Genomic DNA, 22,682 nt, shown 5'->3' with positions numbered 1-22,682 from the left:
AGAACGCCTTGGTCGAAAATGTTTTCTCTGCTGTCATTAATGTACAATAATAAGCTTCTTAATTTAAATTGATGGAATAAAAGGGGAGGGGCATAAAATATTTGTGTGCGCAGTTCTAGTCCCTTCCTCTGGTGTTTTATTCCGGTTTTCTCTGTGTTTTTTGTTTCTTTCTTCTTAGCTTTTTGCTTTACTGTATTCTATCAGCTTCCCACTTCTCTCTCTTTTTCGTCCGGGTTATCTACAAACATCTGTCCAGCACAGACGTGACTTGGTTTTTGACGAGCTTTATTTTTATTTTCAAATAGCCTAAAAGGCTAAAACGAGCATTTTTGTTTTTTACATGGATAGAAAATAGTAAGGGAAAGTTTGTTACTGAACGGGTTTCGTTACTTTCGTGTCATACGATATATGCGCTACCCGATAGTCGTAAAATCGTGTAGAGAAAAGGCGTTGGTTTCATTAAATCAGCTGCGATAGCCTCTGACCAGCTGGGACTTCTTTCAGTGCATACTTTTTTTTTGTAATTTGAGTTGAAACTGTTTGTAGACTTTAAATGAGACATAATCTAATAGATTCATTCATTAGACATTAGTAGATGGTGCAACAAAGCGTGAAAACCAGGTTAAGTCGTTAAGTTAAGTCATTGTTTTCATTAAACCTGCTTTTAAAAAGTTCGGAGAGTTTGGACCTTTTTGGCTTTTTTCTAAAACCGGTTAAAACGCACAAAACGAATAATATAGCGACGTGGCAATGCACAAGATTATGTTTTTTCGTTGACTTTAAAATTGTTAGCAGACGAATTCTGGGAAGGCTTTTGTGACGCGTAGGACACGGGCCACGGGGCAGCGTTTTCATTTCTATTTTTATGAGGATCTTACAAGTTGTGGTCTTCGTCTCTCCGCCATAACAAAACAAAGTTTTTCTTCAATAAGGAAGCACACAAAGGAAAGCAATGACAACTTTGACAAGGAAGAATTCAAATTCCTCATTTTGAAAAAATAGCTAAAATTGTTGACTACATCAAAACTCAAAAGGTGTGTGAGACTTTATCTTACTCTGAGTAGTTCAGTTTCTGTTGTTTTGTTCACAGAAGCTTTTTTATGTCACATCAAAAGGTTTGAGTTTAATTAATTTTTGTATTTTTCAGTATTCTGTGTAACTGCAATGAAGTGTTGCTGCATTCCTTCCTGTCCAAAGCCAACTAGTTCGGCTTGTCATGACATTCCATCTGATGTTCAAAGAAGAGAACAGTGGCTGACTAGCATCAATAGTGATCACCTTGTTCTAACAATAACTGATCAAGATATTCTTTCCATTTGCTCTCTTCATTTTAAACAGAGTGATTACATATACCTTTTCTCCGATGATCAATCTAAAAGAAAAATAAGGGAAGATGCTGTGCCATCTGTCTTTCCATGGACTGGTGATTGGGACAGCAATTGCACAGCAGAGATGGAGGTTGCTGAACTGTACGGGGAATGTTCACAACAAGCTGATTGTCCCGAAACAATTGCAACCACAGGCCTACCAGAAGGGGAGGCAGTTCAGTTGGGAAATGTTGAGTCACTTGGAATTACTACTCCTCGAATTTCCACTGACGATGATGCTTGCAAGGAAAATCCATCTGCCCCCAGTGACTTGAATAACAGGTATTCCTGTTCCTTTTTCATGTTTTCTCTTACAACATATTTAATCTATTTCTTTATAGTGAGACTGATACAGGAAGACTGAAAAACTTGCGTGCGACCTCTATACCATCAGCTTCATTCAGCCACGTCATGCAGCTTTCGGCATCCACATCCAATACTACTTCACGTGTCAAGTCATCGGACGACGAGGATATCAAGATTTTCAACATCCTGCCCGAAAAATTTCAGTATAGCTGTACAGAATGTGAGTTCAAAAGCCCAAACATAATTTCTCTCAAGGATCACAGAATGAAAAGTCATCCCTATGAAAGTCGATCTGAACCCACAAGCGCGAACCCAACAGTTAATTCTTTCCTTGGGCTCAGTATGTGCGAAACTCCTACTCGAAAAAGTCGTGGCTCGCCTATTTCATCATCTTCATCTGGATCTCAATATCTAGACAAATCTGGAAGACGACGTACTATTTATTCTTGTACGCAATGTTCATATACGAGCAAAGACAATTATGAAGCTCTGAAAGCTCACATAAAGAAAAAGCACTCGCCAAGTGCCTCCAATACCGCTGATCGCTCTAAAAGTAATCGTCTGTCACCTTCATCCGCATCGTCCTCAACTTTGGATTGTCCACATCCTCCGAAGAGGGCTGTTCGAAAATGGTATCATTGCTCAGAGTGCGCATTTCGAACGCCCAATGCAAAGAAATTAAAAGCGCACCTGAGAGAAAACCATCCCAATACGCCGAATTCGTTAGACAGTGAAGCCACGAAGCCGACCACTTCAAAACAAAGCGAAACGAAGACAGATGAAGTGCGCTTGGATATTGACCGTTCTGATTTGAAAAGAGGAAAGCGAAACGGGATAAATTATTATTTGTGTCCTGGAGAAAATTGCTCCGTTCGAGCGAAGGACCCGGCTTATGTTCTACGTCATTATCAGAAGAATCATTTCACACTAAAGTCGGAGAAACGAACCGATTCTGTCAAGCCAAAAGAAGAAATGGTCGAATTATCGCCGATTGCCAGTCCTCGATTAAAGACGAAAAGTACCGATGAAACCATCAACAGCGAGGAACGTGATCGATTCTTTTGCAAATTGTGCAAATTTTCCACTCTGAAGAAACCGAATCTTAGGCTACACGAAATGAAACATGGAAATAATGCTGCATATCAATGTAAAATGTGCTCGTACTCGGTCGCCGGCAGCCGTCAGCTCGCCTTCCACATAACCAACCATCATCAAGAAGGCTTCCCTTGCAGCTTATGTGATTTCAGAGCCGAATCCTGGAATTCAAAAAAGAGACATGAGGCAACTGTTCATAAAGTATCTACAACTGTCAAGATTCGGACTAGTGCTTCAGAGGAGCCATCCGACTTGGATCATGATTTAGAATATGCGTGTTCTCATTGTTCTTATAAAACCCCTTCTCGAGAACGTTTTCTTGCTCATGAGGTATTTCACTCACTTTTAAGCCTATGCAAAATACTTGATACTAATGATCTCTATTTGTAGAAAACACACTTGCCTGACGTCGAAGAATCATCGACCGAGGAGTTATCAGTTGAGAGTGACCGCAAGGTAACGAGGGCACTAACCTCGATTAAAAAGGTTGAATTCATTGCTCTGCGTTATGATTGAAATTTGATTGCAAATAATATATGATATGTTTCTCCCTAGTTGAAAAGAAAACGTGACGAACCGGAAGAATCCATTAGCAGCGGTGGGACAGTCAAACTGATCGAACGACTCGTCTATCAGTGTCCTCTTTGCAGTTATTGGGCTCGAACCGTGACAAATTTTCACCAACACTTTATAGCACACGAGAAAACTCCAGCGTTCAAATGTTCCGAATGCGATTATAGCGATCGTTACCGCAGAAATGTGACGAGACACATTACGAATAGTCCAAAGGCAACGCACAAATCCGCTTGCTGGGTTTTGATTAAATCTGTTCCAGAAAATCAATATCCCGAGTACCTCAAGACAGCCAATGTACCTGAATGTAGTTATTCGGGAAAATCTCTGACTCCCACTAACGGAATTTCAAATGGTAAAACGTTCGAAACAAAATCTTCAGATTCCAGCGAAAATCGATCAAGGACTGCAAGCGAATCATTCCCTGAAGGCAGTTCAGATGACGAATCTCATGAATGGATTCCATCATCGCCATCTATCATGAAACACATCGACTCCTCTTCCCCGAGTTGTGTGGCTACTCCAGATGAGTCATCGGAATATGAAGAAAAGCCAACTTCACTTTGTTCGCCGACGTCCGAGTCAAAACACTCTTCCGAGAGTACTGCGTCGTCTGATGCATTCAATAGTAAAATATTTTACCTTCTATTTGTTTATTTTTTTCTCGTTTTTTAAATAATTGTTTTGATCCATATTAGGTAGAATAGTTCTCAGAAGTTCTTCGAAAAAGAATAATAGTCCTCGTCGAAAGAGATTACGAATCGACTCGAATGAGTCTGGCGAAGCCAGCAATGAACCACTGCCTAGGAATAAAATGAAAGCTCTTCCTGCTCCTCCTTTGAAAAGTAAATACAGTTGGTCAAAATGTATTAGAGATGTCATTATTAATCTTTCATTTTGACAGACGCAGAACGCAAGAATGGCATACTAAGCATCGTTGATCAAAAGCTAGAAATCAAGATGAAGTTGAAGATTCCATCTAGCTTTCCCAAGGGTCCGTTTCCTGCATTAGAAGAGGCTTTGGCGAAACGTCAAAAGGATGAACGGAAGATTTCAGAAATGCGACAGAAAATCAATAGGATGCGGGCAAAACAGGAGAAAACGAAAGAAAGGGATGAACTCAGTCAGTCGGACTTATTGAAACTGAAGGAAAGAAAGGGTGTTGTTATCAAGCTAATAACGAAACTTAACGGTAAAAAAATTGAAGCCGAGCTACAAGTTCGAACTCAACAATGCCGAGAGCTCAAATTAAGCCTTGACATGTATGATCCTGAGCAGCAAGAAACGAGTAAAAACACAGAGGAATTGGCTGAAATTAAGAAACTTGTCTCTGAATTAGAAGATAAACTTGCATTGATCAGCAAAGAAATTGCGAATCTGCAAGAAGAAAATGAAGACCTCGACCGCCAAATCAAAGATACCGAAGAATCTCATGCTGGAGCCGCTCAACTCTTTGAAATTCTACAAAGTGAACTGTCCGAAAAGGAATCAGAATTGACTTCTTTTGAACAAGAACTGACAGAGTCGGATGCTCGAATTGCGGAATTGGTGAACAAGGAACGAAAGGAAATCACAGCTCTCACTGAAATTTGCGAAGATGAATTGAAAAAGGCTTACATGAGAGGTTTATCAGAAATTCGCGATAGAGAGCAAGAGTTGCTCAATGCCTTGGAACAATTTGTCAAGGAAAAAAATAATGATTCTCTGAATATTGATGAAAGCGTTTAATATTGATACACAAAACTTGTGATTAAGAATTTCTGGGTGATTCTGAAAATTTCTGAGATAAACTCCATTTGCATTTCTTACTGATCATTCAAATTGATTCTTCTCCAAGTTTTCAGTTATATGTGTAAGTGATGTCGGTATTTAAATATTGCGCTTCGATTATTGCTATCTTTACTTTCTGACAAGGAAACGTTTAATATGTTGTCTTGTTATTATTTTGAACTGAGCGACTGTGTGGTGTTAACAAGACAGCAATTTCCAAGGGTTTTATTTGCCTCGAATGCAATAAACTGAATCAAATTCCTTTCTTCCTTTCCTTGCATATTTTTTTTTTTTTTTCACAAAGTTTTACTTGTACTCACTTCTGCGCCGTCTTCATAGTTGAGTAATCCCAAAGGATGGGCTTACGTCAAACTAATTGCAAAAGGCAATCTTTCTGGGAAATATTTATGTAAGTCCTACTTGATTAATAATATTTAAAATTGATTTTTTGGAAAACTCATAATAAAACACGTAAAACGAAAAATCCATCAATCTTTGTTTTTTCTGACCTCTAAGACTGCTAAAGAGAATTTGACCCAAAAGTCAAAACTATGCCAACTATGCCCTCATTTCATTGGGGGGACCGCTTGGGGGGCCCAGAACGTTCTAGTCGAGGATCATGTTTCCTCAAAACTGGCATCTTTATTTTACTTTCCCGCCCACAGCCGTAATGTTGTTGTTGTAGCAGTCGAAAACTTGGTAATTTAAGAAACAGGCAAACAGCATTTGAACTCAATCTCGTGGGAAACAGAGCGTATTCACGGCGCGACAAAGAACAAACGTTTGGGTGCAGCTGCAGTGAAGAGTAAAAGAGTGAAAACTCGCCTTAATTTCCTCACACCTCTTTGGTTCGTTCAACCTTATAAGTGGAATCCCTTCAACATGTTCTCTTTGAAAGTGCCAGAAATTGATTATCAAATAAGGTAATAATTTATAAATTAAGAATGAAAGTTAGATATAGAACTAATAGATCTGTCTTTTAGAAAAGATGAAATTTTTAGACTTTTTCTGAAATGACACAACATTTTTTTTCTTTCTCACACAGACGTATTTATTCTTTTTTACAAAAATTAATTGCATTAAATTTGAGAAACTGTTTAGGAAATACTTAAGTTTCTTTGAAACTATTTACTATTGTAGTAATTCAATTGTAGCCAAAATGTCATGCACAGTAGGTCTGTGTGCTTGAATGAAATAGCTTACACGAAGCATTCACTCACAGTTATTACTTAGTGTGACAATAATGGATTCTGTAATTTTATGATTTGCTACAGATGTTTGTTGCATTCTTGGTTCTTCTAAATATTCAAAAAATCTAATTGACAACTTGAAATATAGCTTACATCATGTCTGGTGCTGAACATCTAGAACTGTCAAATAATAAGGAAACAACTAAAGAAAAAACTAATCGGAATTTGTTGGCAGCGAGGCGACGCCAGCAAAGAATGAGGAATTTGAATATGACCTACACGAAAACTCGTAAAAGAAGGGTGAGTTTTTTTAAGCGTTAAAGTGTTTATTATTTTTAATTTAAATTGTATTTTAATTAATGTGTAGAAGCTATCTATGAACCCTGGGAGTAATAATGCAGTGGCCAACGCATTACCGAAAGCGGAATCATCATCTCTGTCAGTAGAATCGGTGATGGTCTATCGATGTCCATATTGTACCTTCTGGCATCGAACACTGGATGGGTTTCACGCTCACATATCGAAGAAACACGCAAATAACACTCGATTGTATCAGTGTACGTACTGTCACTTAACATCGGATTCTCGCGACGAAATTTTTGGTCACATCAACCAACTCGAGGAGGCAGACAGTGTGCACAAAAGAGCCACTTGTCTCATCCTTTCAAAAAATCTTATCGAACGATACGCTGCTTATCTCAAAACAACAGAGGTGCCCTCATCTGCTAATTATGGGAAACTTCCCAAAAATTCTGATGAAGCCAACCAAACGGATAAAAACAAGAATGTTGTTACACAGCCGAACATTACGAAACTCTCTCAAGAAGAAACCAATTCTTCATCCATCCAAGACGAAGATGATATTTTATTTTTTCCGGATAGTCCTATCTCGGCCTTTCCCGATACCTTGATTTCAACCCCCTTCTCTGACGGTAGCGTAATGAATTCGTCTAAAGCTCAATCTTTTATTAGTAAAAAGTTACTTAAATGGAATTCGTCTGTTAGTTTTAACTAATATTTATTTTTGTTTTTTCTTATATTTTCGGCTTTAGTTCGTTTGGAGAAAGAAGACCCTCTGGAATCGAATTCAAAGAAAAAACAGAAATATGAACACATGAACAATAATGTATTAATCTCGAGCAAACAAAGAGAAACGGAGAATAATTTGAGTACCCTTTTTGGGATTCAACCTATGGAAATCGAATCTAAAGTAAATCTACTTCGACCTATGAGTAGAAATAAAAGAAAACTATCAGATCAACACCCGCAAAGCGGAAATAGCTCATCGGCGAACTTTTACATGGGCGACAGTGGAACTGATGATTCAGATGCATGCATACCAACTTCGTCCTCTGAATATTCTGACTGGTTAACCGACCGAGGAACTGCTTTGGAGCCTCCCAAAAATATAAAAAGAAAGGTGTCAAAGCCTAGATCAGGTGGTTGGATGGGGGCAACCCAGAAGATATTTCGTCCTGCGCCGTGTTCAGTTGTTCCACGCCGACTGCCTTTCTATCCCCAGATGGGTGACGAAGTTGTTTACTTCAGACAAGGTGAGATTTTGTTTTGCGTGTGGTTTTATCAGATTGCGGTATAACTTAATTTTCATTTTAGGCCACGAGCTTTACTTGGATGCTGTCAAACAAAAGAAACTCTACAAAATAAATCAAAGTTCGCTTCCTTGGCACAACAAACTCATTCGTGAACAAGAATTGGTTAAAATCATTTCTATAAATTATGAAATTAAAACTCCAATAAGGCTTTATTGCTTGAAGGTATTTAATTCTATTGGTTTAAAAATGTCTATGTAATTTACTCTTTTTTTATTGACAGCTCGGACTGATGGATCCGACCACCAAATTGCTAACTGGTGAAACGTTCAGCCTGAAATATCATGATGTTGAAGGAGTGTTGGATTTCCTTGTACTTCAGCAGGATTTCGATTTGGCTATTCTACGCACCTGGCAGCCAGGTGACTGCTTCCGAAGTCTCATAAATGACGGTTATGGAGAGCAAATGTGGTGGGAAGGTCACATAGAGGCATGTGAACCATTCAGCGATCAGTACCCAAATTCTCAATTTCTCTGTTATCGAGTCAGGTTCGTCCCCAATTAATTTTAAGTAAATCATTGGTTATAATTTCGCTGTTTGTACAGATGGAGCAATAATGAAGTTGATCGTGCTAGTCCATGGGATTTGGAAAGAGTTGATTTAGAAAGAAGGCCTTCTAGGCCTTGGGCAAAGGTTCCTGCGCTTCCGACTGAGATTGCGAGCTTATTGTACAAACCGCATGCCGAAGATTGGCCTCCAGTGGGTGATCGGGACTCGGAATGTGACCGAATTTCTTCTGGTTTCAGCAAAGTCATGGATATGTACGTTGCAAAACATTTTGCGACCCCCGTTAACCTTGACCTGTACCCGACTTACGCTTCCATGGTGAAATATCCGATGGATCTCTCGACTATTAAAGCAAGATTGGAAAACCGCTTCTACCGACGTGTGACATCCGTCCAGTACGATGTGCGTCGCATCCACATTAACGCATACAAATTCAATCTCCCCACATCAGATATAGTTCGAAACGCTTCCATCATTTCGGACTTGTGCTTAGAGATTATTGGCAATCGTGATTCTGATGACGTCAAAGCAATGTGCCGTGAAATTAAAGAAAAGTACAGAATTCTGGATGAAGAGGAGGAAAAGGCTGCGGAACGCAGCAAGAAAGCAGAACCAAGTAAATCGTTAGATAACATCAATAAGGTAACTTCTACCACCTGTTTGAATAACGGACGCCCGTAATAATTATTGTACCATTACAGAATCGGATTGCTACTCCAGCCTTAACTTTCGCTACAAATTGGAGGCAGAAATGTGATGATTTAATTAAAATGTTGAATCGGTTAGAAGGTGCTGCATGGTGCCGAGCGCTTCTCAGCATTCCGGAAGTACCAACTAGTTCCCAAGTCGTCGATCTTCAAATGGATTTTCAAACAGTGCGCGAAAAGCTTCGGCTGAACAACTATTTGACACCGATGGGTTTCGCGAAAGACGTCCGTTTTATCTTGGACAATTCCAGGGATTCCTACAGCGATAAGGAATCACCCAATTTGGCTAAGATTGTGCGATTGTCAGATGTATTTGAAGAACACTATAGCAAGATTCTTTCTTCTTTGAAACCATCGAAAAACACAGCTAGTAAATAGTCTCATTGTTAATTTATCAACTTCTTGCTCATGTCGCTGTTCTTACGCAGGGAAATCCATGAATTCCAGTTCCAAAGACGATATGTCGAGGAAGGGAAAATCTCTAGCTCCGACTAGCTCAGCAAATGAATTTTCTAAAGGTCTCGAAAATTCCAAAGTAATTCCAAGCAAGAGGGAAGACCAGGTATTTATTTTTTATTATTTGTTTGCGTTGTTTTCATGTCAATTATAATTTTTTTATTTTGTTAGATTGCTAGTAAGCCAAGCTCCTCATTTGTACCTGGACATGAACAACTTTGTGTCCATATTCCCGCCCTGGATAATATCGTCAATCTCAATGTGGAAATTCCCGACACTATTCCTACCGACTCGTTTGCCATAAGTATTCTACACGATAAAGGATTCCTACAGAATACGACACCGTTACTGAATGAAAAGGAGCAATTGAATGTCGACATTGAAAATGGATTCCGTAACTTGAAGTTGATTGATGCTGAACTGAAGAAAGACATGCAGTTATTGTCGGAACAGCAGCACAAAATCGACGCACAATATGGCAAATTATTTCAACGCCGTGAAGCAACAGACAACCCTGACGGCGAATCATCCTCCCCAATACTTCAATTGACGTCCTTAACAGATCTTGGAGAAAAGATTCGTGGTCAGCTGTTGGTTTGTAAAAAAGAAAGATTAACTCAAGAGCTGAGATGGAGAGAACAGCAAGCAACTTTATTGAAACTGGAACTCCAACTGAATTCTCTTGACCCCAATGAAAACGCGCTAGAATTCAAAACTGTGGGGAAAGTCCTAGTCGAGACAAGAAATCAAGAAAAGCAATCGGAAAACAGATTGAATTCGATTAAAGCTGAAATCGAATCGTTAGAACGGGAGCAACAAAATTTGGGTTGCCAAATCTCTGATGTGAATGCCATGCATGACAAATTGGCTGGAATGAAAGCTATCAAGGCATCAATGGAAACTCAGATATTAATGAAGAAATCAAAGAAAAATGATATTATTAGCGATCTTAACAAATGGATAAGCGCATGGAAGGAGATGGAGATGAAAATAATCGATGTCCTTTATCAAGAAGCTGTTGGAGACATAGAAAAGATGGCGAATGAAAGATTCAGTAAATTAGAGCAGGTTGTCAAGTGTGCGCTGAAACCAAACGGCGCAACATCGACGCAGCTGCCAAGTTAACTCGATGAAACATTTTATACTATTCAAAGCACCATACAATTGTGATCCTACATCGAGATTAATATTCCTTTCAAATTGACTGAATGAATCTGCTTGCCTTTATACTGAAATATTCTTGTCACTCAACAGTATTTTATTTAGATTCTTTTTGACGCTTAGCTTTCATTTTCTAATGTCTAAAAATGATATGAATTGTTTTTTGGTTAACAAAGTCTTTCTTTGGAAAACATGATCCCATGTATTGATACATTAAGATACACAGCTAATACATTTAAGTTTAAAAAAAGTAGTAGAAATTTTGCACTAACAGATACTAGGTTATAACAAAAAAGTAGAAAAAAAGACGTGCTATAAACTACTTATTGTAAATGTAACCCTTCCCTGCAGAAGAAAAATCAAAGTGATTTTTCTTTTTCTTAGAGATCAAGGTCGAAAATTAAATCATTAGTAGAAGATTCACTATTGGCGCGGCGACGATTCGTTTTGGCCCGATTCTTCTTCTTGTTCTTTTTTGTAGCAAAGTTTGGACCATGCTGTTGGACCATGCCTGGATCCGAATCTTCAACATCGATACCACTGTCGCATAAAGTGGCGGATTCCATCGCATCTGATAGCTCGACATCACATGGAATTGCGTGGTCGGATTCAGCGCTTGAGCTCATTGGCGGGTTCTCAACATTACTGCTGTGTTTCTTGGCTTTGTTGCGCGACTTGCGTTGATTTTTCTTGCGCTGGCCAAGAATACTCGAATTTGATCTAAAAATATGTACAAGAGGATAGACTTCTAGCTCCCATTTCAAAAAATCAACTGTAATAATATACCTGAAAAGTTGCTTGTGCACCACATTGCTGAACCTAACAGTTTTCTTCACTTTCTGACTCTCACCTTCTCCATCATCATCCACCTCCTCCTCTTCACACCAATCATCAAGGGCTGAATTTGATTCACCATTATTTGAAAAACTGTTACTGCAGGTTTTCAAAAAGAGTGATTAACAAGTGTTGTCAGATAATCATTCAAATTTAACACAAGAAATAAATACCTGTAGTTTTCTGCACATGATTCAGAGAGGCTTCTTAGCCTATTGTTCTGATACTTCAAAATACTTTTGTAAGAGAAGTAACATGATCCAGCCTATTCAAAAAGATGAAAATCAATATTTTACAATACATGATAATGGCCACACTCACTACACAATATTTAAAAAATTAAATTACCTCTTCATCAGTAGAATCTGAGATGCTTCTAACTTTTAATTTGATTTTCTTTTTAATGCCACTGCTTTGCTGAAAGGAATTTTTTTCTTCACAGCTATCAAGGCTGTCTTCTGAGCTATGTAATGAGTCTTTGCAATAGTCCTGGCCAGAGTCTGAAATAAGCTGGGAGGTCGTTGGGATTATTTCGCCACTACCGAATTTGGGATGAGGAATTCCATTTTTAATCAATGTGCTCATTGGGTTTGTAGTAAGTTCTGGAAAAACAATTAAGGAAAAAATTAAGAAAAAAAAATTTTGAATTTTTGAAAAAAAAAAAAATTCTGTGACACTACTACAATTAAGTTACTGCCAACAATATCATTTATGAAAAGGAAAATAAATTCTAATTCTTTATCACGAGCGGGTACAAATGGCGTGTGATAACAAGTCTGACGTGTCGTTAGGCCGGTTGAAAGAAACGACGCACATTTCATTCAAATGGTTAACATGTTTTTAAAAACTGAATTTAACTTTTGAAACGTCTAATGAAATCTCCAATGCTTCCCAAAAAGAATAAACACACGAAACAGCCAAAAATCTATTTAAATACAGCAGATTTTAAATTAAACTTGAGAGAGCTAACGTACCAGTTCACAAAGGTTTCCCAGGCGTTGGTTTGATAAAGTATCGTCCGCATTGATCGTAAAACAGGCTAACGTAACTACGCAAGATTCTCTCGCCGTGGGGTTCGGTGTTACCAACCAAACCAGTAGACAAATTAAAAAGTACACAATGACACTATAATCAGAAGAAAAATTATATTTTTGTGATGTTCATGCATACATTTTGAATTAAGGAAACGAAAAATAATAAATTTGCTGAAATTCCAATATTATGTTTTGCAGTTTGGTCAAAGATCTAAAAGATGGCTCTGTGTGCAGTCGTCTGCTCTTTGTTGCCATGCTTATTCACTGTACGTAAATCAAAACAACACGAATTCAAGTTTGAAATTTCTGAAGCACTCTTTTCTTTTGTCGTTATTTACTGAGGTATATGTTGGCAAAATACCATTGAAGAGAATAATAATTGTTTAACATAAAAGTTGTTTTTGATATTTCAAATCTATGTAGCCAAAACAATAATTTATTGACTTTTTTCAGTGGAAATCGGTGCCGAGCGGTATTAAATGACAAAAACCTTGCTGGATTGTGTTTTCCCGATACGAAATCCGCAATCCCCTGCTGTGACCTACCACGATGGAGAATGTTCTATCACATTGCTGTATGGAGATTTATCAGATGATGTGCAGCAGATTTCCAAAGCGCTCCTTCCGATCTGCTATGAAAATTGTGTTGTTGTCTTTGCCATTCAACAACTTCATCACCTAATCCCTTCCTTGATATTAGGGTAAACATATCCAACAGCTAAAAAAGTGATAATTGTATTTATTTTACTTACTCGTTGTTAGGGTATTAAAATCAAAGGCTTCCTTCATGTACCTAGATCCAGATTTCCCACTTTTAAAGCAAGAAGAAGTAGTGAAAAGAAGTAAAGCTTCAGTCATTATATCTGATTCTTCAAAGGCTTTTTCTGGGTGGAAGCTCACTACCAGAGTAAGAGTGTTTGGTGCAAATGAGCTGCATATATTCCAGGAGTGCCTACCTTCAAGTTTAGTAAATTTCCCATTACCTGAGGAGTGGAATATTGCTTACTTGATTCATACATCAGGCAGCACAGGAACACCAAAAGTAGTTCGCGTTCCTCACACTTGTTTACTACCCAACATCCTTGACCTTAGGTAATTTTTTTTTAAATACTCATCACCAGAACAGAAAATATTTTCCGTGTTTATTTTTAGAAAAATTTTCAATATTCATCAAACGGACGTTATTTTTATCGCTTCACCGTTCACATTTGATCCGAGCATTGTTGATCTATTCCTAACGTTTTCAACCGGCGCTAGAATGGTCCTTGTAAAACCTTCGATCAAAGCCATTCCATCAAAACTTGCCGAAATCATTCGCAAAGAAGGTGTGACTTTTCTTCAAGCTACACCATCTTTTTTATTGCAATTTGGACCACAGCTGTCGAAAACCCATTTGCTGTATCCGTCCTCGCCTCTGCGAATCATTGTGCTTGGCGGAGAGGCATTTCCAGCACTCAAGACCCTTTCAGAATTTAGTTCGCCGGGCCATTCTACCGTCTTTTACAATATCTACGGCATTACAGAAGTTTCCTGCTGGGCCACTTTATCCAAGATAAAGTCGAATGAAATTCAAGTTGATTTGGGGCATGCTTTGGGCGAAACGGATCTCCGCGTAATAAATGAAGACGAAGAAGAGATACACCGAGATCAAGGAGGCGAAGGTTATTTATGGCTGGGAGGACGGAGAATTTGCCTTTTAGACGACGAGACACCAGATTCAATTAAGAAGCCCGTCTTCCGACCAACGGGTGATCGCGTTGAGTTTCTCAACGGGAAACTGTATTACAGGGGACGGAAGGATGAAACAGTGAAGCGAATGGGAAAGCGGTTGAACCTTCACTCCGTTGAAATATTAGCTCTATCATCCGGTCTAGTGCAGCAATGTTGCGCGTTACTTGATTCTAACCGGCTGCTAGTTCTCGTTTGCAACGGAATTTCCGTCGTCGATCACTTGCTGCAATTTTTCCAGGAGAACGCTGCGGCCGTCGAACAACCAGATGTCATTCGAATTCTTGATTCACTTCCCATGTCGAAGCATGGTAAAATAGATCGCAAAAAATTGCTCCAATTAATTCAAACTACACCAAAACATGACGGAAAATTGAACTGGGAGACCATTCTTGATAATGAATGGAGGAATGCTACTGGCCAAACTGCCACCGATGAGTCCAACTTCATCTTAAGCGGAGGAAATTCGCTGTCTGCGCTCAGACTAGTCAACCAAATTCAAGAGGAAACGTCTCGATCACTTCCGCTGCTCACCGACATTCTACTGAATCAAAACTGGAAAGAAACAGTTGATTATATTCGGAAGGAGTCGTTAAATGGCCCCATTAGCTCACTTCAAAATCAATCTAAAGTTGAAATTTTTCAACGAAGTCAAACATCGTCTAAAGTCACGGACGTGGTATCAAAAGCCTCAACACTTAGGCTGAAACAAATTTGGAAATTCAATTTAAAGAAATGTATAGACGCTTCTCCTCTTGTCATTCGAAGGTAAATAATAAATTGCCCAAATTATTTGTTAATCCTAAAATATTCTCTTTTAAAATAGGACTGAGGGTGATGCAGTATTTATCGGTTCTCACTCGCATCGTTTCTCCGCCGTTAAACTGGATAGTGGACAGGAGATTTGGACAACTGAACTACCTGAGCGGATCGAATCTTCTGCTAGCTGTGACATGAATGGTGTGAACATTTTTGTCGGTTGCTACGATGGCAACCTCTACTGCCTGGACGCATTGACTGGACGAATTTGTTGGCATTATTCCACCGGCGATGCTATTAAATCTAGTCCAGTTTGCACTGGCCCAAGTGTTATATTCGGCTCCCATGACCGGACTCTTTATTCTTTATCCGTTGCCCGTGGAGAGCTGTTGTGGAGGAAAACCATTTCTGAAGGCAGTTTGTTTGCCTCCGTGGCTTGGGATGGAAATAATCGCATTCTTTCCGCTGCTTTGGATGGAACTTGCTCTGCGCTTAGTGTCACTTCCGGTCAACTGTTATGGACGATTAAGCTGTCTACCCCCATTTTTTCTAGTCCTGTCTGGTTTTCAAAATCTGAGCGCTGCTTGTTAGCCAGTGTTGATGGATTCATAAATTGTTGCTCAGCAGATACGGGTGACATTGTTTGGCGTTACCAAGCGGCTGGACCCATCTTTTCGACCCCAACTGTTGCAGACAAGCGGATCATTTTTGGCTCACACGATCATTTTCTTTATTGTCTCGACGAAGAAAGTGGTCAACAGCTATGGCGTGCGGAATTTACTAATCCCATTTACTCTTCGCCCTTTGCAACGTCTTTAATTATCTGCAGCGACACTGCTGGCCACTTGAGAGTTATGGAACTTGATAGTGGTCGATCGCTAGCTCAAACTCGTTTAGATGGGGAAGTTTTTTCCTCACCTGTCATGGTCGATCAACTGGTGGTCGTCGGTTGTCGAGACAACAATCTCTACTGCTTTGAATTAGTTAATAATTGTATGTAAATTTAATCACCTCTCAAACCCACGATTTATTCAATAAAGCAAAAGTTAAACACTCATACAATTTCCAACTGTACTATGCATGGTAAAGCAAGACAAAATAATCCATCATATAAAGACCAATCCCCCCAATCTCGTTGTTTTGATTGAAAATGTTACACTCCCGACGCACTGCTCGGTATCGCCCTGTAGGGATTGACGCCCGGCGGCGAAGGATTTTCAGACATTTGAGGAGGCGGAGGTAATACTGCTGCCGACAATACAGGAGGGGCGGGAGCGACTCCTTGAAGAGCAGACTGAGGCAAAGAGCAGCTGACTGTTATAGGGGGCATGCCTGGGAGCGAGATGGGCGTTGTTAAAGGTGGCAGACTAGGCATGCCTGGTATATTTGGCGGGGCTGGAGCAGGCATAGTAACGCCTGTGAAAATAGGTGGGGGGAGCTCAGCCAAGTCTGTTGAAGCGTTTGTTGGAACGATGAAATCTTCATTCGTAGTAGAGGGTGGACCAAAGATAGCCTAGATTTTTATTAATAAAACATTAAACAAATCACACACAATGATTTTTAAGAATGAACTTACTTGTAAAGTGGTAGCCGATGAAGTTGGCAAAGTCGGAATAGTGGGAATAGCTCCAAGTTCCAATGGATTGGGATTCGATTGCGCAGTGGCGTTTTCCTCGCTAGCTTGCTCTGATAGGAGCGGTGTCTTCTCGGCAGTACGGGGATCGGCGTTACCCGTCCGCAGGGGAATACGATGCAAATAACCATAACCAATTCCACATCCCAGGCTATAAATAATATAATCTTGTTAGTCAAAATATGACTTTGAAATTACAGTAAACTGGTTTACAAATTTACCTGCCCTCTCCTCCCCATTGAGAGTTTGGTGTGATGGTCACTTCACGGCATGAATCACTCTCTGTGTTGTAGACATACAGCTTCAACTGTCTATTTTCATGGGCCTCCACTAATGTAAAAAGATCTTCACTTTCATGCAGCACAGAATCAGCACCAATGATGTAGTCAGAATGGGCTTGCAGGCAAGCTTGCTGGGCAGGAGAATTTGGTTGCACATCCTGTAAAAACAACACATTTTAGTTACCTCTTCTTTTTATAATAATTTGACATTTCATACCAGGATATGCCAGACATTCTCGTTGGCACCTTCAAAAGAACAAAACCGAATGGAGACACCCAAAAGGCCTGAACCACCCCACATTTGACTTGGGATGATGCCAAGCTGTCGTACAGTCTGGGTTTTTGAACTGTACACTGTTAATTTAACTTCTCGTTCAACATTTAACTTGAGAAGGTCTTTAAGCGTTTCATTGTCTTGATCCTTCAAACATTTAAGAAAAAAACACATTAATTAGGTTAGTTTGTTGGAAACAAAACAAAAAAAAAGAGGTTCATTTATACCAGCCGAGTGCTTCCAATAGCTACAATGAAATCAAAGAAAGATTCAAGTCCGGCTCGCTGTCCCGGCGATCCATCTTGCACCTATGGAATGACACATCATCGATTTGGTTTCGCCTTCATATTTAAATATTTTTAATTAATAATAATTGTTATTACCCTTAGAACGTGATATCCTTCAGTACCTCCACCCGGAATCTGTAAACTTTGAGAGCCACCCATTGCGTGCGCAACACAGAAAAAGTTATATTAAAAGTTTTGTCGTGGTTTTTTGTCTTGTCGAAAACTCGAAACAGAATAATTCTCGGACTTCAAGGGACGTGACGTGTTGTTTAGCCTGAGGTCACATCAATGAGTGCGTTCGTAAACGAGTGGCGCGCGGGCGCAATATTGGTCTGCTAAAAAACAAGAAAGTAAAGAACGAAGAAAGGAGACTCAAAGGAGGTGTCTTTCTCGTCGCTGTCTCGTTGAGTTGCGAGTTCAATGTCTTATTGTTTTCAGCGAAAAGAAAATCTGAATTAGTTTTCCGCCCCTTTCGTCTCAGTCTTTAACATTTCTCGGCAAACTGGGTTCATTCAGTACCTAATTTCGCACGAAACTATGCCTTTCAAGTGAGTGTGTAGAGGTGGGAGGTATCACATTGCGACTTTCGCCAAAATTACTGCCTGCATTAGGTTTCTTTTCACCAGTTTGAACTTGAAATTGTGCAAGAGTTAAAATGAAGAAAAGTTCAAACATATCTGTGCAGCTTTTGTCCAGTCAATACTCAGGCAGAGGCCCATGCAATATTACACAGGTAGGCCTATATCAATTCATGACCGTTAAAATCTTTGTACTCAATACCTTGTTATTTGTAGGTCCATGCTGAAGTTCTTGCACGATATCCTGGGTTAGTGTCTCAAGTAGCCCCAGTAATGAAAATTTTACAGGCGTGTATTCACAATGGTCCTCCACATCCTGAAGACCTTACCAAATTGCTTGATGTGAGTTGATTTATTTAAATGTTCCAACACAATGAAAATTTCTTTAAACTAATTTTAAAAATATTTTATTATTTTCTGGAAGAAATTCCATGGTCAACTCAAGCCTTCAGTGACTTTAGAAGCTGCCCTTAATGAAAGAACTGAAAACCAGCAAAACGATCAGCTGGCCATTGTTTTCAACAAAGAAGGAGGAATGGACCTGCTGATTACTCTGATCCTTTCTTATGTACCATATGATTCCCTTTCCAAAGCAAAATTTGGGTAATGTGTCACTCATTTAAAGTCTAAAATTTTCTGGAAGTTCATGAAATATTAACAAAAGAATTGTTATGGTTTAACCACAGGATGGAGATCATACATAGGACAAGAAGAAATGCGGACGCTATGCGAATTCAGAAGATGTGCCTAGTGATTTTGCGACAGTTGTCCATCCTCGATCCCGATTGCAGTCTCGCTCTATCTACCTGTGACCCCCTTTTAGCACATTGCTTCCGCTTACTGAAATCTACTACATTGACGGAGACGGCATGCGATCTCATTGAACACCTTCTCTTATCTAGAAACGAATTAGTCCAGTTGGACGGTTTCAGTAAGAATTCTTGATCATTGGTAACAAACTACGTTTCTGAGTTTTAATCAATTTGTTTTCCTTTTCAGAGAGACTCAGTGATGTTTTACAGCAACTGGACGATGAAACTTTGTCTCAGACATACCGTGTCCTCTCCTTAGCCGTATCTGACGTCGACGAATGTGAAAATAGGGCCTCTCGTAAGATATTTTAAATCCAACCATTTATCTAGAGGCAGTCTTTAATTTTTATCACAATAATTCTGAATAGTTTTGGCCCAGCGACGACAAAAGCTTAACACACGCATAAACGAAATGACGGTGTCCAGTTTAAATCGAGACTTTGTTGTTGCCATACCTGGTCTTTTGGGGAAAGTCCTTAATTACGCTTGCAGTCTGCCTTGTAAGAATTACTTGTTAGTGTTTGTTTTTTAACAGAATTTAATAATTAAAAACCTTTTTTTTTTTAAAGTCGTTCCACGTTATCCCCTTCCCAGCACCGAAAACGAACAATGGATGGCTTGGATTGATGAGAACCTATCACACAACAGTCACAGTTTCGATACTGTAGGTGGATTCCTTCAAGGTAGTTTAAAAGTTAAATGAACCTTAAATGCTGATGAATGTTTAAACTATCCCCTTATTTATTTAGCTGTATTGGAGGACGTGTTTAGAGATGAGCTTGAAATGAGCTCTCAAGTAAATATGGATACAGAAAGCTACGTGGCGGATGCTTTGGAACTGCCGTCCCAATTGACACGACGAGTTGATGCTCTATACTTGCTAAGTTTGCTTCTAACGGGCAGTCAGCGAGGCAAAGTGCAAGAAATTTTGGCTAAATTAGGCATTGGTCCACTTCTGTCTGCGTTATTTGAGCAATTTCTTTGGAAGTTAGTATTTTGTGACAGTTTTTTTTTTTTTTTAATATCTCAAGGTTAACCCATATTTTCTATCATTCTATCAATAGGCCGTCAACAACTAGACATACAACTGATCACGCCAATCAGTGCAATTGCAGCCCAGTAAGTTAAATCATTAATATTTTCTTTACAATTTCAAGTTATGCAATTATTTTTGTCTTCATCACAGGAAATGATTCTTAAGATCCAGTTACTTAGATTGGTACACAACTTCTGTTCACATAGCACTTACAAACATGTGCTACTCTCGTATGGCGAAATGGATGAGCTCAAACAGCTTTACGGCGAATTTGAAAGTTCGATGGTTCCCAGTTCCACGAGTAGTACCAGTTCTTCATCATCATCAGCTTCCACTTCTTCCGGAATAGGCGTTGCGTCCAGCATGGCCAGTTTACCTTATTGCACAGGAGGCTCGGGTCTACTGTCTAAAATAATCCGAGTTTTGAAAAACGTGCCCACCTCCTCGATTTTCAGGTGTGTTTTAGTATCATTGAAAGTATTACGAATTCGGCTAATGTCAGTTTTATTCCGATTAGATTTTGGCTTTGTCGGGCTGTTGAGAGCTGGTTGCGCAGCAGCAGTCAGTACGGGGTAGCTGATCAGCTGTTTGTGATTAACCGTGGTCTGTTGCAGCACATTGTCCACGTTTTGCTGGAAAGCGAGTCCGCTGTTGAACCTTCCGTTGTTGTTGGTGGTGTGGCTGGAATTGCCCGTAATAACGGATCTCTCGCTACGGGTCCACCACGTGAAGTGGCCCAGAGTAGCTTTGACCTTCTCGGAGAAATGATCCGGTTTAACATGGAAGCTTGCCGACAGCTGGATATACTGTTACCAAACGAAGCTAAAGTAAGAACCCAAATTTGGTGGTGTAGTTGGATCTTTAATTATGTATTTATTAAAATTTTAATTGTATCGTCATTAGGTGTCGAAATATCTGGAAGTTGTTCACGGCAATCTAATTGATTCGAACATGTTCTTGCGATCCGTTTTCTTGACGATGGATCACTGCATGGAGGGCGGCAGCGGCGGACGGTTTCAACAGGCTGCCGTTTTCTTCCCGACGTCCAAGTTCTTTTCTTGGTTCTTGCACTTACGCCGACGTGTATGCTACCTAGCCCTACTAGTCTCATCCATTTCGGTCGATACCCTGACGCTGGAGAACGTCAGCTGTCTCAACACGGCACTCATTATTCTAATGCTGGCCGCCCGCCAGGGTACGCTGGCCAATTGCCTGAAAATGCTTGCCACAGCTACGATCGAGCAGCTCCGACTAGGTAAGAATCAAACGTCAAGCCAGCCAAAGGATGATCTTTGGTCTGTTTTTAATTCCGGATTGTTATTATTATTATTATCGTCTGCAGGTCCGGCCGGGAGTGAAGTGGGTGCAAACAAGAAGCGTTGCTTGGAACCACGTCACATCTTATCGAGCTTGTTCCAGTTGTTGCGCTTTTGGCGCGTTCATTACCAGCCGGGTGATCAATCTTGCATCTCCCTGGAAAAAGGATCGGGCATCGCGTTCGAAGAGTGGATCCGCACTATTGACCTGTTGACCAACGTCGACACTACTTCGCCGTACTCGCTACTTCACTACTTGCCCGAGGATCAGTCGCGCATCGTTCAAACCTGGGACATTGAGATGGAATGTAGTTAGACAACTTAGATTCTTTAAACAATAACGCAGTGTGTGATGACGTGCCCACCCACCCCCTCGATCCTCGTCAATCTACACTGTGGCGCTTTGGCAGTGACACCTGGAAAGCGTTGTTACTTTCTCATGTATTTCGCCGTCGTGTGTCCGTTTGTAGGAAATTCAACGTGTTATGTACATCTTCCCGTTTTGTGAATAGCTGTTCTTTGGACCGTTTCTCCCTCTCTTGTATGCGTAAAATTTTTCGTCTCTTTTGGCCTCTACCTTTGTTTGTTTTCTGACGGAAAGAAACACAAAAATACTGTGTCTCTAGGTTATCTCCATACGCGTTGATTCTCTGTACACGACACTCATTATTACTATTATTATTATTATGATTTTCGCTGTTTTCTTAGGACCTGCTCGCTCGCGCACTTTACAATATCCCCCCCCCCCCTCCCCCACTTTAACGGTGTACATATTTTCAACTCAGGTTTCGCCTCTTTTCTCGCTCTCCTTTTCTTACATCTAACTAATCTATGATTGTTTGTTATCATTCTAACACAATACATTATGGAAATACAGAAAAGTGTCGTCTTGGGACATTTTATAACATATTTTGATTCGAGTGAGGAGTAGAAATTTTGAATAGAAAACGAGTCAAACTTGGGTTCTTGTACTCGGAGTTCCCCGAATCATCGAAGCCAAAGTTCTATTGGATCAATAGATGGAGTTAAGAGCAAAGTTGCAGTAGCGAGACCGTCTAGACGTTGAACAAAGTTGCAGGATCAGCTGTTACACGTGCCGCTCGCTATTAAATGAAATCATCATTTGCATTTGGAAGTTACAAACGAAGCGTCTAGTGAGCTAAGAAACCGTTTATCGTAGTTGGAGAGTCAACCTACTAAATTACTGGCTTTTAGAATGAAACTAGAATAATAGGGAAACCAGTTGTAGGGTTTTCTCCAGTCTATTTCCAAAATTTGACAAGACACATGTGTAAAAAAAATAATAGGTTACTTGTGCATCCGGACGACATATGCAGAGCCGACAAAGAGGCTTACGTAATATCGTAA

The 22,682-nt window shown here is 39.8% G+C and overlaps 6 protein-coding genes across 8 annotated transcripts; 4 read left to right on the top strand and 2 right to left on the bottom strand.

The window, feature by feature from the left end:
- The first annotated feature begins 241 nt into the window (after nucleotides 1-241).
- LOC124193806 lies at nucleotides 242-5,373 on the top strand. Of its 2 annotated transcripts, none has more exons than XM_046587777.1 (7): nucleotides 242-1,034; nucleotides 1,148-1,649; nucleotides 1,709-3,098; nucleotides 3,159-3,254; nucleotides 3,324-3,969; nucleotides 4,040-4,186; nucleotides 4,246-5,373. In XM_046587777.1, exons 2-7 carry the CDS (start codon nucleotides 1,165-1,167, stop codon nucleotides 5,067-5,069), a joined length of 3,588 nt encoding a protein of 1,195 aa, XP_046443733.1. In that variant the 5' UTR covers nucleotides 242-1,034; nucleotides 1,148-1,164; the 3' UTR covers nucleotides 5,070-5,373. The 2 variants fall into 2 exon arrangements, with proteins under 2 accessions (XP_046443733.1, XP_046443732.1); XM_046587776.1 differs by having other exon boundaries at nucleotides 374-1,034; nucleotides 3,159-3,224.
- Nucleotides 5,374-5,692: 319 nt separating this feature from the next.
- On the top strand, nucleotides 5,693-11,655 carry LOC124193805 (PH-interacting protein-like). 2 transcript variants are annotated; one of them, XM_046587775.1, is made up of 10 exons: nucleotides 5,693-6,034; nucleotides 6,450-6,601; nucleotides 6,669-7,233; nucleotides 7,354-7,854; nucleotides 7,916-8,076; nucleotides 8,135-8,400; nucleotides 8,458-9,061; nucleotides 9,121-9,496; nucleotides 9,555-9,688; nucleotides 9,754-11,655. In XM_046587775.1, the coding sequence occupies exons 2-10, from the start codon at nucleotides 6,458-6,460 to the stop codon at nucleotides 10,705-10,707; spliced, it is 3,705 nt and encodes a 1,234-aa protein (XP_046443731.1). In that variant the 5' UTR covers nucleotides 5,693-6,034; nucleotides 6,450-6,457; the 3' UTR covers nucleotides 10,708-11,655. The 2 variants fall into 2 exon arrangements, with proteins under 2 accessions (XP_046443731.1, XP_046443730.1); XM_046587774.1 differs by having other exon boundaries at nucleotides 5,705-6,034; nucleotides 6,669-7,272.
- LOC124193814 (protein kintoun-like) lies at nucleotides 10,922-12,675 on the bottom strand. The gene is made up of 5 exons (XM_046587788.1): nucleotides 12,552-12,675; nucleotides 11,926-12,179; nucleotides 11,751-11,842; nucleotides 11,530-11,676; nucleotides 10,922-11,463 (listed from the first exon to the last, which is right to left on the bottom strand). Exons 2-5 carry the CDS (start codon nucleotides 12,160-12,162, stop codon nucleotides 11,124-11,126), a joined length of 816 nt encoding a protein of 271 aa, XP_046443744.1. The 5' UTR covers nucleotides 12,163-12,179; nucleotides 12,552-12,675; the 3' UTR covers nucleotides 10,922-11,123.
- Nucleotides 12,676-12,824: 149 nt separating this feature from the next.
- LOC124193807 (beta-alanine-activating enzyme-like) lies at nucleotides 12,825-16,154 on the top strand. Its single transcript, XM_046587778.1, has 5 exons — nucleotides 12,825-12,953; nucleotides 13,065-13,311; nucleotides 13,373-13,702; nucleotides 13,763-15,106; nucleotides 15,165-16,154. The coding sequence occupies exons 2-5, from the start codon at nucleotides 13,091-13,093 to the stop codon at nucleotides 16,096-16,098; spliced, it is 2,829 nt and encodes a 942-aa protein (XP_046443734.1). The 5' UTR covers nucleotides 12,825-12,953; nucleotides 13,065-13,090; the 3' UTR covers nucleotides 16,099-16,154.
- On the bottom strand, nucleotides 16,105-17,809 carry LOC124193813 (Golgi reassembly-stacking protein 2-like). The gene is made up of 6 exons (XM_046587787.1): nucleotides 17,669-17,809; nucleotides 17,513-17,593; nucleotides 17,229-17,432; nucleotides 16,952-17,169; nucleotides 16,674-16,881; nucleotides 16,105-16,610 (listed from the first exon to the last, which is right to left on the bottom strand). The coding sequence occupies exons 1-6, from the start codon at nucleotides 17,729-17,731 to the stop codon at nucleotides 16,251-16,253; spliced, it is 1,134 nt and encodes a 377-aa protein (XP_046443743.1). The 5' UTR covers nucleotides 17,732-17,809; the 3' UTR covers nucleotides 16,105-16,250.
- Nucleotides 17,810-18,162: 353 nt separating this feature from the next.
- On the top strand, nucleotides 18,163-22,209 carry LOC124193808 (short transient receptor potential channel 4-associated protein-like). The gene is made up of 13 exons (XM_046587779.1): nucleotides 18,163-18,305; nucleotides 18,367-18,492; nucleotides 18,575-18,753; nucleotides 18,837-19,081; nucleotides 19,150-19,260; nucleotides 19,331-19,462; nucleotides 19,532-19,645; nucleotides 19,712-19,949; nucleotides 20,027-20,081; nucleotides 20,149-20,453; nucleotides 20,516-20,825; nucleotides 20,902-21,253; nucleotides 21,341-22,209. Exons 1-13 carry the CDS (start codon nucleotides 18,228-18,230, stop codon nucleotides 21,628-21,630), a joined length of 2,535 nt encoding a protein of 844 aa, XP_046443735.1. The 5' UTR covers nucleotides 18,163-18,227; the 3' UTR covers nucleotides 21,631-22,209.
- Nucleotides 22,210-22,682: the final 473 nt, after the last annotated feature.

The sequence above is a fragment of the Daphnia pulex genome, chromosome 5, assembly GCF_021134715.1.
Source record: "Daphnia pulex isolate KAP4 chromosome 5, ASM2113471v1".
NCBI classification, from domain to species: domain Eukaryota; kingdom Metazoa; phylum Arthropoda; class Branchiopoda; order Diplostraca; family Daphniidae; genus Daphnia; species Daphnia pulex.
The sequence above is the reverse complement of the archived record's forward strand: the minus strand, read 5'-3'. Positions and strand labels throughout refer to the sequence as shown.